We start from the raw sequence: 17,821 nt of genomic DNA on the forward strand, positions 1-17,821 counted from the left end.
TTGTTGCTGATTGGCAGATCCACTATAAACCATACACACGCAACACGAAGCTACATATTGATATTGGCAGCAATAGCAAATGTTTGGAAAATAAAAAAAAAAGCAAATATTGGATCCACACGAATACGAAACTTTTAGACTAGTTGCACTTTCAGCACAAAAGAGACTTTAATAGGCTTATGAGAATCAGGTTTAGGCTAATGAGTTAACGAAAACTGCCAGAAAGTAGCTTTAATCTAAGTTTTACAAAAAAATTATTGTCCTTTGTTTTCCTGATTTTTAGCATCGAAAGTTCAAGAGGAGGAGAAAAAATATCTTCGTTATTGCTTCTTTGCTACTCAGGGATTGAATAACCGCACGGATAGCACAAGCTGCTCGTGTCAATGGCTCTCCTCTAGACTTGGGAAAAATAACGTACAGAAGTTAAACACGGATTTTAAAATCAGAATGAAGGTAAACACATGCAATTTAAATTCAACTGCCAGAAATAATGACCCGGGTTTCACCACGATGGAAACCCACGGTTCAAATTTACCTCCTTTTGGAGTTAATTTGACTCAGGTAAGAAGGGGAGCCAAGTGACGTTGATGACATCGATTCTGCAAGGAAGAACATTCGTTAATCTATATTAAATTTATTTTATAAACATAAAATTGTTTAAATTTTTATTTTATTACAAGCGCTTACCATAAAATTCTTTGACGTGCGTTACGTAAAACATTGTGGCGCTGATCGGCAAGTTTTTTTTGAGGGATGGAGAGGTTCCGGATAGAGGCTGCCAGAAAAGGTTAGTCACCTCCTGATTTAACTATTCGACACTAACATAAACTAACCTAATTTGAGAGAGAGATGTTTTAACGAATATTTGTCCAAAATTTGAATGAAAAATCAAAACCATAGTATCGTAACATGAAAGAACTAAATTAACCAATCGGTTATCAAAAAAAAAAAGGAATTTTATCCAGTGGCGCAAAAAGTTTTCTCCGACTATGGATTCTCATTCTGGCAAGATGAAATATGAAAGTTTTACGATACCAACTCATCTGAGAGTAGAGAGCAACTTGCCTTAATTCTGACTTCTCTATCTTTCGGTGGGGCCACTTCGACTTCTTCTATAGAGAGTGGTTTCCCTGCCTCCCAGATCACTGCTGCACGGCATTTAATTTCCTGTAAGTAAATAAAAATAAAAAAATTAAGATTTAGTATATTAGTAATAATAGGATTACAATCAGCTCCATCAATTCACTAAGTTCTGATGGCTAAACATTCAGTCGATAAGTTATTTATTTCATTCTAGTTCTTACATCAACACGTTCTCGGAAAACTGGTCGGTCGGGGCGCTCACAGTTCAATTAAGTCTACATAATTTAAAACCTGCCTTCCACCACCATCAAAGTACATCATTATGGAGGTGTCACATTGGATTCTAAATCAGGCAGTCAGTGGTGATTTTAATCTTTCTTCAACTCGATATGACCAAACTGAATGCACAAGCTAGGCTCCGTAACTTGTGTAAGTACAGCCCCATAAGGGGTCATAATCGATTAGATTTAATTTTCTCATCATCCCGAGTTAACGCAGAACAATATACAGACTTTGAATAAGATTATGATCATAAATTCCCCGATGTGTCAAAACGCCTTTAGGGGCAGCAACATCGTCCCTTGGTATATCCTCGAAAACTGTCAACTGGATGAATATCAACAAAGAGCAGGTGGCCACAAAGAAAATTACTATATCTCCTCATACTAAAGCCTGGCGAACCACTCACCTTAACAGTTTACATCTCAGGTAACAGTTTACACCGATGTGGAAGTTGTCACAGCATACAGAAGAAAGGACGATTACTAATAATGAAAAGAATGAACACTGTTAAGAAAACAAGGAGGGATTCTTAGAGGGTTCAGGAACACTTTAATCCACAACCAAGCACCCGCAATACTGCTAAGCTAAAAATATATATAGAACAGGTAGTTTGATATCGGATCCCAAAATATGCTTAGAGCTGACGTGACAATGAAGGACAAAAAAACAGCTGCCTTGTGAAAATCAGTGAAGATGGTTGAATCAAGATGTTGAATTTTTACAAAGAATTATTAATGTTTACATAATGTTATTAATGCATTACAGCACAGTTTCAAGAATGTAACCGTGTTCTTGTGGGCTAGTTTGCTTCTTCTTTCTAGTGGTCTATGGTATTCGTTCTTCTTTTTGGGTGAGTGGAATTCTGTTTCTAAGATTACAATGTCTTCATCTGGAATACTTCGGTCGTTCTTGTGTCCCTTTAATTTGAAGAGAATTTTTAACTTGAGAGCATGTATAAGTATTTCGGTCTGAAGTGTAGCTTTTTTTCTGTTAATGCATATTCTCTGTAACAGCTTTTGAAGATTCTCTCTGTGATAGGATAAACCTTTCGACGTACGAAAGTATCACCAAAATCCTACCCCAGCCCGCATTACAGAGCATATATCGGATTTTTCAACTCTACCCGTATTTCGTGGTGTTTCTCCACCGTCTTGTGAATCCATTTGTAAAATTCTTTTACATAAAACTTGCTGCCATTGAAAAATGAATTTGTAGGTCGGCCCTCTTGGATTCATCGAAACAGATTTTCTAGCATTTTAACTGGCAGAAATGCTGGAAAACCTATTTTAGAGAGAGAGAGAGAGAGAGAGAGAGAGAGAGAGATCGCGTATAATAGGTTAAAAATGAAAATTGAACTTTTCAGCTAACTTTGCTGTCTTCTGCTGATTATAGGAATAAAAGGATTAGTATCATCATTCTCCAATTGGCCTGGGCAGCCATTTTTCTTTGCGATGGTTATCATTTTGTAAAAAAAAAAAATTATGAGACAGAGCAAAAGACTTTGCGACTTAGAGATGGATCATTCATTATCCTAACTGCCCTTCTTTGAATGAAGTCTAGAAGCTTAAGACCGGTTATGGGAGCACGGCTCCAGATGTGGGAACAATATTTCATGGTAGGATTTGAGATTTATACAGAGGGAATAGCGGTTTATAAGAGTAGTAACGCCAAGAGCGGAAGAGAAAATCCAGTTTTTTAGATACAAAGGAAGCAATATTTCTGTTGCGCTTATGTCAAAAGAGAGAGAGATTACAAGTCAGAGTAATCCCTAATAGAAATATGTATCTTGTCTAGAAATCTGTGTCTCTGAGATAAGCATAAAGTCAGAAGAATCCTTTTTGCGAAAATTAAGACAGAACTAAGTTTTACAGGGATTGAAATTAACTACATTACCTTTGCCTCGTTCGATAATTACCTGGAGATCAACATTTAAGGAACTGTGGTGGATATTCAAGAAGTTGAAGCTGTTTGTGAAGGGCAAGGTTTCTCAAACTGGAACGTAGAATGCAACATGCTGTCATCAGCAAAACTACAAATAGGAGATCCTGTCAATGGAAGAAGGTAATTAATTTGCAAGAGCAAGTGAGTGAGAGAGAGCTGAACCTTAGAAAACACCAGAATTAGTAAAGAAGTAAAAACACAGAGCCGCCTACCATCACCGGCAGCGGACGGGCAGAGAGAAAACTGGATATCCAATTACAAAAAACAGTTGGCAATCCATAAGAAGGAAACTTAGATCTTTATGCCAAACATGATCAAAAGTATTAAAATATCAAGAGCAACTACTTGACTTTCACCAAATTTTTCTATAGATGGGTAACACAGCCAGTATAACACCAGTGATTCGTCACTGATGGGATCCATATTGGCGATAATTGATTCAGAAAGGAATTTAAGATAGCTTAGGAGTAGGCGGTTAATGGCTTTCTCCATTACTTTAGAATAGAGGCGAGTGCAACTGGATGATAATTGGATAGGAGGGATTTTTCACCCTTTTTAGGAAATAGCTGGATACGAGAAATTTTCAAGTGGAAGGAAAAACACAAGTGGAATAAGAGAGCAAAACGGCGACACAGAAGAGGAGTAAGCTGAGGAGCACAGGTTTTGAGAACAAGTGGAGAAATACCATCAGGACCTGGAGCTCTCTGGGCATGAGGATTGTTCAAAATTCTTCAGAAATCCTTTTGACGGAAAACCACAGGCGGCATTGAACAGAATATACCGGGATCGGTAGTTTAGAAAGATGTTCAATACAAAAGATAGAAGGAAAGTAGTAAGTCGACTTTGTCTTTAGCTAAGGTAGCAATAGAACCATCAAGTTTAAACAGAGGTGGGAATACAGATGGGCAAAAGTTGCGGCCAATAGCTTTGACAAGAGACCAGAATGCTCGACTACCGATCAGGCCTGTTCAAAATCTTGTTTTGGACTGATCAATAATTGCTCTAAAATTATTGATCTTTACTGTAAGCGAAAATGAACTTGGAGATTCGATATGCATTATTATCTTGATCGGCCTTCGCACATTTATTGGAAATCAAGTTTAGATAAAGGATAAGATTTTAAAGTGAAGTGTGGAATAAAGGATCTCATCCCGACAAGAATAATTTCACTAACACTATCAGAGTAAATATTAACATCAGAAGATTTGAAACAGTAATCAAACCAAGGAAGAAGAAAAGAAATCTTGCAGATCATCCTATTTTGCATTCTTATAATGCCAAAAAACAAGAGGCTGAAAATGCTATAATAATTAATGATAAACACCAGCCAAGAAATTAAACTGAAAATTTACTATAAAATAAAATAAAATAATATACAGTAATGTAATGAAAATAAAATAAATACAATAAAGATTAAAATATAGTTACAATATAGTTAAAAGCAGTAAAATTATCTAAAATAAACTGGGTTAAAAGCGATAAAACAATGAAACCTGGAGCTTTCGGAGACTGCCGTCTCCTTCTTCAACAGCATTATTTTATTTTATAGTAAATTTTCAGTTTAATTTCTTGGCTGGTGTTTATCATTAATTATTATAGTATGGAATTTCCCAGCCCCATAGGTCTGTTTGAAGATATAGGCTGAGAATGGCCAAGAGAAGTTCCATTAGAGAAGAGATCATTGAACAAGTTGTGATCTGAGGTGCCTTGAGAACCATTAGCCTTAAACGTGTACTTGGAAGGGTTGCTCGTGAGAAAAAGACCAAGAGTGTTGGCTGTGTTTTTAAGATTGTTCCGTATTCTTATAGATAAATGAACAATCTTTGCGATGTAAGTAATTACAAAAGCACCAGCAACTCGACTAGTTAGATCCGTGGAATTGAAAACTGAAGCCAGTTGGAAACGTAAACAGTAGGAAAGTTGGACTGGAAAAAGTCAAATTCCAAAGAAAGGAAGTAAAGGAGTTCCAAGTGATTACTTTGGTTTGGTTGTTTTTTTTTTTTTTTTAGGAGCATTAGCAACTAAGGCCATATTGCTCCGGGGATATGCGGTGGTCATTTCCTGACCTTTCCGCATCCTCTGTATTTGGTTGTCACGGGCTCGAACCCCGGTCTGATCAAGAAGCGTGTGCTACACACTGCTGCTCCTGCCCACCTGGCTACGGAGACGCCCCAAGTGATTAGTGGACTTTGAAGAATAGAGGCATCAAACGAATTTGTCAGAATAGGACAGAGAGAGAGAGAGAGATTTTAAGCCAGAGAAGATCGAAAAGAGGCAATTTGAAATTATTAAGTCTCTTAATAATTTTAAATCGCCTTTGAACTGAGAGGAATCGTACAGCGAATAAATAGGCCAAATGAGATGAGCAGTGGTTGAATCAACAGATAATTAGGATTCTATCAGAAAACATACATGGGACTTGGCAGTAGTGGAAATTGAACTGGATACAAATCATTCGCACTGGACCACTAAACACAGCTGGATGACTAAACCAAATGACCAACGCACGAACTAAGAAAATGATATCACCAGGACCCACGACTGCATCCTCATAACATGCACAATAGGTAACCTGCACAGGTTACATGACCAACCATTGGACGAGACTGCTCATGTATGACCTTGCGACTGGGATTTGACTCCTACATTGAAAAAGATCACCAAAGAAGATCCGGTTCAGATCGCTTGGACCCCCACGTGCTCACAACTGTCAATGCCTGATGGCGATCTGTACTGGGCTCCCTTGCCTGGTACCTTTACTCCATTTCCCCTTGTGGGGAGGAGGAGACAGTCTTGTCTCCTCTCCACCCGTGCCAACCCTTATTCTTCTCCTGGTGGGGCTTGGGCCTGCCTCACTGAAAATCCGGAGGTCGCCTTCTCTATCGTCCCCATACTTCTGTCTTTCCCCCCAGCCTTCAGTCTCCCCCCCTACTCTGCCTAATACGCCAGCGTATAACCCCACACAAACTGCAAAAACTTAACTTCGTCCAAATTAAACCGCATAAACCTCAATTGGCTTTTCTAATTCCAGCGCTCACCCCTACCGAGTAAAATTTCATTCTTTGTACCTGGTCTGCTTCCACGAGGCCAAGTGTGAGCAACGTTGGGCCTCATAGGGGTCCAGCGGCTAAACGGCCAGATGAACAACGATACACAACACTACACATATACAAAATCCATACACTTTTAAATCTCTGGCCTTCCCAGTGAACTGGTACACCTACAATGAAAGCAACGCGGAGATGGGGGGGGGGGGAACCGCTGGTTACATTAAACATCAATACACTTTACACTTATACACACTGTAAGTGGAAATGGACATCATTGAGAATGGAACTGAAACTACACAAAGTTGTGAAATGAAGGAGGAGGTTTAAATCTTTACCCAGCCAAATCAAGTTTGTTTTTATTATTTTGATTATTTATTATGTATTCAGTAGTAAGAAAAGTGGGGAGGGCATGTTATTAGAAGTAATGAAATTCTTGGATACGGCATAAATCCATCCGGAATATACCCGGATAACGCAGTCTCAACAATGCCATATTATGTCAAGGACACACTACTCAAACTCTCCCTATAGTCAGTACAATCGATAGTTTCAGATCACCATCCTAAAAATGAATAGACTGTGTTTCCTCTTCAAATATTTTTTTAACTTTGCTTTTGTGGACTTCATTGTCATAACAAACACTTAAAACCATGCAAATCACACCTTTACACTTGACTCGTGATGAAAGGCGAATTTCGTACAGGCGAATATAAATAAATTAAAGGTAAGTTGGATGACTGCTGTCATCAAAACTCCAAATTTTCCAATTTATGAAATAAAATTAATTGATTCAAACATTGAGGACTTTTGTCCGTTTTGTCAATAACATAATAATTACCTCGAATTTCACCCAGTTTTGATAAAAATTAAAAAATAAAGCTTACCTTTCCTTTAGTAGACATTGTGTCAGATAATCCGTCTCACAATATGGGCAATTTATCAAACCTAGAAGGAGAAAAACATTTTTAGTGTAAGTACAATGCAATTAATACGAAATTCAACATGGCCCAATTGATCTTTTTGATCAAGTGGTAACTCTCTCATTCTGCTTTGGCAGATAAATTTTTTATGCGCTGTGTGTGATTAGTTGATAACAGACATTTCTGACTTGCCTGCGTTCATTTCCTATGGCAGAATGAGAAAGAATGTTCAAACGTTGAATTACCACTGAAAAAATATAAACTAATTTATTAGTTTTAAAAGTAGAAAATAAAATAAACAACTTTTTTTCCACAATGAAGAATATAGAGCATACCTTGACACATGAACTAGATAATGCTTATCTATGGCAACCGAAAATATACGATCAGAAAACGAAGTCAATCAACAGCAATAGAACCATAAGTTCATCGATGGTTCTGGGTGTTCAGTCTTCGTACAACGGTGGATTGCGATAAGTTATGTCATTGTACGATTCAGAAGATACTGTCCAGTCTAGATTAGAATTTCTCAACCGTGTTAATAATTAAAAGAAATAATAACATTATTGCTGTAAAACGGTATAGACAGGCCTGTCACGGCCTTGGAGGGTTAAGTGCAACGTTACAGTATTATTGATTTTTAGCTAGCCTGGAGCTAGCGGGAGTGCAGTAGCACACGCTCTTTGAATAGACCGGGGATCACGCTTCTGACTGTTATATAAGGTCGATCTGGAAACCCGCACAAGATCAGCGTGGCAGATTATGCTCCATTTTCCTCAACATGAATCGTTGAGGAGGCCTTCATCCTGAAATGGATACGGAGATGAAACCAACCACAACAACGTGACCAACAGGGTGAAACAAACATAAAATAAAACAGACTGACCATTGTGCCTCAACTCGTCAGAAGTACACAAGATCAACAATGGCCGGAGAATCATTGCATTTCGAATAGTGATTTCCCGGCCAATTCGAACAGCAATATCCCAATTTTTCTGAAACGTAAAATAATGAACCAATGTATACTACCCACCATGATTTATGGAAGCGACACTTGGGCACTCATCCAAAAGAATTAAACAGAAGCTGAAAACCACACAGCGAAGAATAGAATGAATTATATTAGGAATTAGGCTGTTAGATAAGAAGAGAAACAAGGATTAGACAGCAAAGTCAAGTAAAGGACATTCTTATCAAAACTAAAGAACTGAAATGGACTTGGGCAGCACACATAGCTCGAAGACATGATGACAGATGGACTAAGGAAATAACAGAATGGTACCCAAGAGGAACTAAAAGAAAACTTGGAACACAACAACAGCGATGGGCAGATCAAATTTAAGAGTTCGTGGGCAGTAAATGGATGGCCATTGCACAAAACAGAAGGAACTGGAAAGTTGTTGGAGACGCCTTCATCCTGCAATGGATCGACAATAGCTGATGATGATGAAACATTCGAATAATATAATCGAATTATTTGTTACAATAGAATGATTTTTTATAATCTAATGAATCATTCGAATGATATGAGTACATTCGAAATAAATGATTTTGACCTCACGATTATACCCACCAGTAACTTAGACCGTATTGCGTCTTTGTACATTGTCTGCACAAGTGTGGTAACGGACAGATTTTTCCATGTTTTGGAGACTGAAAAAAAAAAAAACCCTACTCCATCAGCCTGAGATCGACTAAATATGCGCCAACTGAAGAGGATTTTAAACTTCTTTCAATCGTCGACGGGAATTGGATCCAGAAACTCTCAAAATGCGCGACAAGTGTTGAACTCAATACACGGTCACGAACGATATCGGCTTTAACGACAAAAATTCTGAACTTAATTCATTAATTACGTCTAAACCTCATTAAAGTCGAAATCACTGAGATCATGACAGCTTGTATTTACAGGTTGCCAAAATATATACATGTAAAGGCAGTTAGTTACGCAAATCACTTCTCAAAGAATTCTAGTTCGCTAACTACTTAAACTACTCTAAGTAGATGAAATATGTGCACCTTAACTTTTAAGGGGAGGCTGCTTTGATGTTTCTAGAGGATCTCAAACATCAAAATTGCCCTCTGCACCAAGTAAGTTTGAAATCTAATATTATCTACGAATGCTTACCGTACTATTTAGCGAGCTGGTGGAGCCGCTTCCCAAATCGAAGTAAATACAAGAAGCCTGTTTTCGCCAAAAGTGAAATCTTCCTCTCCAAGAAATTAATCCCGTTTAATCCTGAAATATCGCGATACGACTTTAATTTCTTCTAATAAGGAAGTTGAGAGGAAAAACAGAAAGAACCAGTTTCTGCTCACTGAGACATGAGAGGGATAATTATACTCTTCCTTCCTTAGTGCGAGTGGCAAAACATGTGGCAGAAGATTGTAGTATTGATAGGATTATTTTGAACATAAGTAACAACGGCCAGAAGAAACGTTCAGGTTTAAATAGAAAATGTTTACCTCTGGGGTAAACAAATTGGAGAGTAGTCCGAATCTCACAGATGCAATTAACAGTACCAATAAAAGCTAGTTGGACAGTTGGAAAAGATGATTTTTTTTTAACATTAGTATTTTATTGTAGTTTTTCTCCTCCCCTTTCCCCACATTAATAACTTAAGACCAAAATTAAGTCCATGAAATTGAGGAAAACTTAACACTTGGTATCTTAAGTGACTCAATTTTCAAACGGCATGGAAGGCTGCTCTGATTTAGCTTGAAGTACCTTTGAAAACAATTGTGCAGAAATAATTTAAGATTTAACAGGCATAACCTCGTATTATCAAGGAAGAATGTGCAGTATTGTAAGTATTATGAGTCACAGCAACACGTGAAAGTCTAATAATGTCGTAAAGAGAGTTTCAAGTTTGTTGTTGTGATTTTATCCCCCCACCCACTCCCACCTCCGAAATTAGTTACATTTGAAGCGAGTTCTTCCTTGTCTCACGTATTACTGCAACCCTGATCAACCCTGACCTCCTAACCCAGTTAGGAGCAAGCATATGTCGAGAAGTGTGGTTACCAATTGCTTTCATGAACAATATAAAAAAAAATAATTAACTCAATCAAGAAATTGCCAGATTCGGTATTATCAAGGTTTGCGCCAAACTGGGAATTTCTTTTTTTCCTATAAATTGAATACACTCAGTGCTAAACTCCAATAGTTCCCTTAAACTGGTCCTTAAATAGTTCCCTTAAAATGATCCTTGAGGTTGTCACAGACATTCTCTCAGATATGCCAGACAAGCTGTTCTTGCTACCTGGGAGTCTAAAACGCTGATGGAACTGATATTCGGGTGACACTCAAGTCAAGTGGACCCAATTTCGGTGACGTCCGGACGGTCTATGACAGCCAAATCCTCTGCTTGCACCTTCACGATGGTGGGACTGTTAGTAATCCTGGGTATAACCTTCATGCACAAGTACATGGTGGGTGACCACCCAGGTGTGAACCAACGTAAGCAGGGGTCGAGGTGTGGCGCCCACACCACATGGAGAAACGCAGTCCCTCTATGTTACCAGGCAGTACTAGGTGGTAGATGACTCTCATCAACGGGTGAAATACCACCACTTTGCTTATTGGAGGCTTGAAGTGGTGGAACCCATGTTTAGTCTTTAGAGCTAAGTTCCGGCCAACCCTTCCCTATCTCTTCCATCATGCAGTATGATTGATGATTTTTGAGGTTATGATGAATGTCGTGGCAAGATCCAATATTCCTTACATTTCGAGGGTACAGCTGTAAAACGGTGTTCGCAGGCCAGCCGCTAGATAGTACACCGGACTGAACCTATTGGTAACTCTTTGGAGGCTTCCGGATCAGCTAGTATATAATCTTGCTACCTCTACTCTGCCAGATAGTGACTGGAGGGAGTCCGAGTAGTGTGTATGCGGGGAGCATTGTCGAGGCCACGTTATGTCAAGGATCTGAGTATATTCTTACCACATGTACGCCATATCCAAAAATTTCATTACTTCATACAGCATGTCCCACCCACTTTTTCTTACTATTGAATACACCATGAATTGTCAAAATAATAGAGCAAGCTTATCTGCGAAAAGATCTAAACCTCCCAAGGACTTCCTAATTCATTTCACAAATATACGTGGTCTCAATTCCAATCTCAACGATGTCCATTTCCACTTGCAGTCTTTCAAACCCCATGTACTTTTTCTGACTGAATCTCAGTTATCAGTTGATTCAACTACTGCTCATCTCAGATGTCCAAATTATTTGCTGTATGATTCCTTTCGCCTCAAAGGTGGTACTTGTGCATATGTCCGTTCTGATATTCCCTGTCAGAGACTTGGCAATTTGGAATCTCCTCTCTTTGATCTTCTCTGGCTTAAAATCTCTCTACCTCAATGTGTCAAATTCATCTGTTGTCTCTACCGTTCTCCCAACTCCACTAATCACTTGGAGCTCTTTGACTTCCTCTCTTTGCAACTTGACTTTCTCCAGTCCAACTTTCCTAACAGTGAGGTAATTTTCCTTGGTGATTTTAACGTTCACAACTCCAGCTGGCTTCCGTTTTCTAGTCACACCGACCCAGCAGGTCGAGATGCTGAGGCTTTTGCAATTACTAATGACCTAGCACAGATTGTTCATTTACCTACAAGAATACCAGACAATCCTAATCATACAGCCAATACACTTGATCTTTTTGTCACAAACAACCCTTCTAAGTACAAGGTTGAAGTGAGAGGTCCTTTAGGCACTTCAGATCACAACTTGGTGATTGTCTCTTCTCCAATGGAACCTTTATCTCATGGCTATTCCCAACCTCGTATTGTTTGGCATTACAAGAATGCAAAATGGGATGACCTGCGAGACTTCTTTTCTTCTTTTCCTTGGTCTGATTACTGTTTCAAAACTTCTGATGTCAACGTTTGCTCAGATCGTGTCAGTGAAATTATTCTTGCAGGAATGGAATCCTTTATCCCACACTCCACTTTAAAATCTCGTCCTTTATCTAAACCTTGGTTTTCCAATAAATGTGCTAAGGCTGTCGAAGAGAAGAACGTTGCATATCGTAATTGGCTTGTTTCTAATTCTTCAGTTTCATTTTCTGACTACACCAAAGCTCGCAACAATTGTAAAGCAGTTATTAATCAGTCCAAACTAGAGTTTGACCAGGCTAAGAGTAGAAAACTTGCTTCTTGCCCTAATGGTAGCCGAGCATTCTGGTCTCTTGCCAAAGCTATTGGCCGCAACTTTTGCCCATCTCTGCTCCCACCTCTGTCCAAACCAGATGGTTCTGTTGTCACTTCAGCCAAGGATAAAGCTGACCTGCTAGCATCCCATTTTTCTTCCAGCTCATGTATTAATGACCTTGGTAAAACACCTCCCACCATTCCTAACACGCTCCATTCAATGCCTCCTGTGGTCTTCCGTCAAAAGGATATCAGAAGGATTTTGATGAATCTTGATACTACGAAAGCTCCAGGTGCTGATGGTATTTCTCCACTTGTTCTCAAAACCTGTGCTCCTGAACTTACTCCTATTCTTTGCCGCCTTTTTTCACTTTCTTATTCCAAAGGTGTTTTTCCTTCTGCTTGGAAATTTGCTCATATCCAGCCAGTTCCTAAAAAGGGTGACAAACACCTCCCATCCAATTACCGTCCCATTGCAATTACTTCTACTCTTTCTAAAGTAATGGAGAAATCAATTAACCGCCAACTTTTAAACTACCTATAAACCTTCCATCTGATCAACGATCGCCAGTATGGATTCCGTCAGTGTCGATCCACTGGTGTTATTCTGGCTTATGTTACCCATTTATGGACAAATTCAATGGAAAAGTTCGGTGAAACACAAGTAGTTGCTTTTGATCGTGTTTGGCATAAAGGTCTTCTAAACAAGCTTCCATCTTATGATTTGCCAACTGTTTTTAGTAATTGGTTATCCAGTTTTCTCTCTGATCGCTCACTGAGGGTGATGGTAGATGGCTCTCTGTCTTCTAACTTCTCCACTAATGCCGGTGTCCCCCAAGGTTCAGTTCTTTCCCCCACTCTTTTCCTCTTGTATATCAATGACCTTCTTCCATTGACTGGAAATCCTATCCATAGTTTTGCCGATGATAGCACAACGCATTCAACTTTCCATTTTGAGAAACCTTGTCCAGCTCCATCAGCTTCAAGTTCTCGAAAATCTGCTGGCAATTCCTTAAATTCCGATCTTCAGGTATTCTCCAGTGGGGCAAAGACAACTTAGTTGATTTCAACCCTTCTAAAACTCAATCTTGTCTTATATCTCGCAAAAAGGATTCTTCTGCTCCTATGCTTATCCTTAGCGACACTCCGATTTCTAGGCAAAATGATATATCTCTTTTGGGGATTACCCTGACTTCTAATCTCTCTTGGCAGAAGCACATTACAAATATTGCTTCCTCTGTATCTAAAAAACTTGGTTTTCTCTTTCGCTCTCGGCGTTACTTTTCTTCCAAACAGCTGCTCACTCTGTACAAATCGCAAATCTGCCCTGCCATGGAATATTGTTCCCACATCTGGGGTGGTGCCCCCAAAACCTCTCTCCGGCTTCTTGATTCCATTCAGAAGAGGGCAGTTAGGTTAATTAATGATTCATCTCTAACAGAGTCTCTCCACTCGCTTTCTCATAAGACGTACTGTTTCTGCTGCATGCCTCTTCTACAGATACTTCCATGGGCACTGTTCTTCTGAATTGGCTTCTATAATTCCCGCTCTCTCTTTCAAAACAGTCCGAACACGTGCTGCCACCAGCCAACATCCATTTACTGTCCAACGTCAAACTCACAGAACCAACTTTTCATCTTCCTCATTTATTCATTCAACTGCCGTTTTCTGGAACAACCTTCCTTCATACGTATTTCCTGAAAACTACAATCTACAGAAGTTCAAGTCCAATATCAACAAATATCTTCTTTCGTCTTCTCAACCTCCAACCCAAGCACGGTACTAAGTACTATAGGTTCTAATACCTCTCGTGTTTGGGGTTCTCATAAAAAAAAAAAAAAAAACAAGCCTTCGAGAAGCCCCAAGTGATGGCATCCTTATTCTTATTTAGACAACGCACACAAGGGTGACAGATTTAAATTAAGGAAGGATGGTGCAAGTAGATGTGCAGAAATTTGTTCCAACAAGCAACTACACTCTGGTTGAAAGCAAACTGCAATAAAATCGAATCAAACTTCAATAGCATAAAGAAATGGATCGTTTGAATTAATTTAATGAGGAATCATAAAAATTATTAGAGTGTGTGGACAGGTGATGTGGGAAGTGTTTGTTTATTTATTTATTATTTTGCATTTGTGTTTATTTATGCTGTATAAGCTTGCTTCCTTGCATCATTTGGCAATACTAATACGTGGTGAAAAGAATAGGCGCTATGCATATTTATGCCAAATTACTTAAATAATGATCAAAATGAACAGGTGAATCCGCTACATATTTAAAAATCCAAGACACCACCAGGGCAGTTGTTTCGGAGCAACTGGCTTCCTACACTGGCGAGTGGTACTGCGGGTTGTACATCGTAATGCGTAGGGTACATGCAGCTCCAGTTCTAGGAGATAAAGGAACACAATGTTTGTTACGAATTTAAATCAAAGTTTTACCTCCATGCGTCGCTTGCCTATTCACTTAGACAGAATTCATCGCTCACAGTTTAGCATACCTTTTCTAACAGAGGCTATTAACTTCGAAAAAGCTGTCCTATACTGTTTGTTCCGTATTTTTTAGGCATATAGCAGATTCATCTGTTCAAATGATATTATAAATTTAAAAAGGTAATAGCAGCTTGCCCAGAATGATGAATAACAGTATTTGTCACTAAATTGAACATGGTGCTTGAGCCTAACTCCAAGAACGAGGCTCGGTATTCACTGGGAGCAGAACGATCCCATATCCCTAAATTGAATGCAGTAAAACTACCAGTTGCATTTTTTAATTATTATCCCACTCCCCAAAATCCTATAGTATTTTCTGTCATTCTTTATGAAACATATTTTTGATGAAATATTTAACAACAAGAAAATTTACTTACTGTTCGCCCTCGTAGAGTTTTTCCTTACTAATCGTGATATCTTTTACCGCCTATGCCGACGACTCAAAACACTGTATGCTACGAAAGTCCCAGTTTCTTCTGTAAACTGTACAGATGCATGATCTCGAAAATTATCACCATACCATTCGACTCTCGAAAAAAAAATGGCTCAGGTTACTTTCACAGAAGAAACATCACTGATGTTTTCTCTTCTTGATGAAAGCAAACCGAGCGGTTTCAAAAATTCAACCAGTTCAAAAGACCATCCAACGTAATGATTTAGGCGTCACCTGGAACAAAGTTCTTGTCCTATTTTAAAGCCACTCGTACGAAATCATATTCAGCTATATGAGCAAACAGAAGCTCTCCAACTTTCAGAGTCCCAATTTTCTCATATGCCTCAGTAATATGGTCCTTTCCGCCCCCCAAGATTCTTATCCCTTGAATACTAACCAGAATAACAGCACAGGATTCAGGTTTAATAATTAAATCTCAAATAAAAAGGGTATTCTGCTTGCCGATCTAAATATGCTCCCATGGCGCCATCATATTTCAAAGAAAATTATCATTCTTGCTCAGCAACTGTCCGGAAGCATCGAATCACAAAATAACTGGAATATCATTTCCAGACCTTCATCACACCATAGAAGATATACCCAATTTCTTCTCAGCAGAGAGAATTTGCGTCTGGATCACATATTTCCATTTAACCCATCGAGATTTTAATAGAGATTATCCATTGGTCCTCGAAAGCTGAGTAAAGATAAAACCTAGATATGTCCCTCCTGCAGATATTTACACCTCATCAAACTATAAGAAATATTTATCAGAAGCCAAGCACCAATCTTAGAGCAGATCTACTGTCTAAACATCCCACGGAAGAAATTTATGGTTTCAGGATTATGGATATAGTTCGGCGTCTTATGTGGTACCGAACGATATCGATGATGTTTATACGTTGGTTGGTTGTTGTATGGTTTCAGGCGCAGCAGCAACTTACGCCATATTGAACCGAATATAATATCTGCAAATCGCGTGTTCTGTGGTCGATTTTCTGTTTGCTAGACGAAAACCACAGTGTGAAAAGGCCCATCAAAACTCTTCGCGTCATTGACAGGATTCGCACTTACGCCTTTTCCACCCCGTGTTGGGAGGCTGGAGATTCTACCAACTGGACAGTTAAATACGTGTGTTCACATTTAAAGTAAGCACGTAAATATTTGAGGTTTGACAACCGTATATTGCTATTTTTAATGATTATCCTTGTACTTTGCATACAACATGTAAACATTGTATTTTACATTGTGACATAACCTGCCTGCCTCTAGCTCGATAGCTGCGAAGGCGCATTTCTGCATCTACTGATATTAATAATAACAACAAGCACGAAAAGAGTTTTGGACAAACATTCATATCAGAAACATAAGCTAAGCTGATTGTCCGCTTAGCTGCATATATGAAATTTTATGCAAACTTCCCGAGTTCCCGCCCAGAATTCTGAAAGTAATATGGCTGCCAAGAATATTTTGACGTAAGCAGTCATCATCAGTCATTTTCATCCATTGCAGGATGAAGGCCTCTCCAGCAACTTTCCAGCTCCTTCCTTGACATAAACAGTATTATGACTTATTTCGAAAGAAGAATTAATTTTTCTCCGTTTCATTTATTAATAAGTTCATGAGCACCGTTCAAAACATCTGAGGTGATCGAGGTTTGATCTCATATGACTGCTAAATATGAGAATGATTGCATTCTTGTCAAAAGAATTGGTTGACTTTTGGTCTATTTTGTTGACCCTTCTAACTTTTGGTCTTGTCGGAGTAAAAACGGAACATTTTTAATATAGCAACATCATCCTAACCACTCTATGAAACTTTTCACCAGGATCGGTCTCCCAAATTCTGACGATCAACGATGTGTTTGTTCTATGAAGGGTGTTTTAAATGGCGTAGTACTTAAAGCATAAAAATGTAAGTAAATATAATTATGAAATTGATTGGAGAATGTCCAAAAGATTAAGCTTCAGGTGAAAATAAAAGTAGTATTTTAGTGCGAATGTCCCATCTTCAGAAATAAACAAAAATTCAGTCATAAGGATGCCATCCGTCCCTCCCTCTCTGTACGTTAAGCTGCGCTGCAGTTCAATGCATTTAAAATTTTCGGGTAATTATTGTCCGATTAAGAAGTAACAATATAACGAATTTTTAAACTGTACATACTAGTCTTTGAAGGCCGCTTTCTAACTGTGTCATTCCTTCTTCCGCGTCATCTTTTAGTCCCTGTGAAGCGTTAGCCTGTTTTAGTTTCTTTCGTTTTCGAAATTTGCGTAGTTCAACGCTCTCGTTCTTTTAGCACTCTGCCACATTCCTTTTATCTTAAAATAAAAATTCGTCTCTCTAAAGCGTCTGCTCTTCATCGCTCAACACCCTATCTAGCCAGACGACTTCTAATCCAAACATCAAAGTGGACTACGGCGCGGGCAATATGAAAACGAGATACACTAATCTTGACAGGGATTACT

General features: G+C 38.8%; 1 protein-coding gene across 2 annotated transcripts in view; it reads right to left on the reverse strand.

Annotated features, from left to right (window-relative positions):
- Window positions 1–17,821, reverse strand: part of LOC150081764 (alcohol dehydrogenase class-3-like) — a 76,050-nt gene that overhangs the window by 42,710 nt on the left and 15,519 nt on the right. Inside the window, exons 1-3 of one of the 2 annotated variants that reach the window (XM_090379627.1) lie at window positions 9,405–9,495; window positions 7,241–7,301; window positions 1,066–1,167 (exon numbers count right to left, since the gene is read on the reverse strand). In XM_090379627.1, the coding sequence (XP_090235753.1) occupies window positions 1,066–1,167; window positions 7,241–7,258 (120 nt within the window). In that variant the 5' untranslated portion in view covers window positions 7,259–7,301; window positions 9,405–9,495. Of the gene's footprint in view, window positions 1–1,065; window positions 1,168–7,240; window positions 7,302–9,404; window positions 9,496–17,821 lie in introns of those variants that run through there. The other variant, XM_090379626.1, reaches the window with a different exon arrangement.

Source organism: Mastigoproctus giganteus, chromosome 8 (genome assembly GCF_048544385.1).
Source record: "Mastigoproctus giganteus isolate SK-2022 chromosome 8, ASM4854438v1, whole genome shotgun sequence".
In the NCBI taxonomy this organism is placed as follows: domain Eukaryota; kingdom Metazoa; phylum Arthropoda; class Arachnida; order Uropygi; family Thelyphonidae; genus Mastigoproctus; species Mastigoproctus giganteus.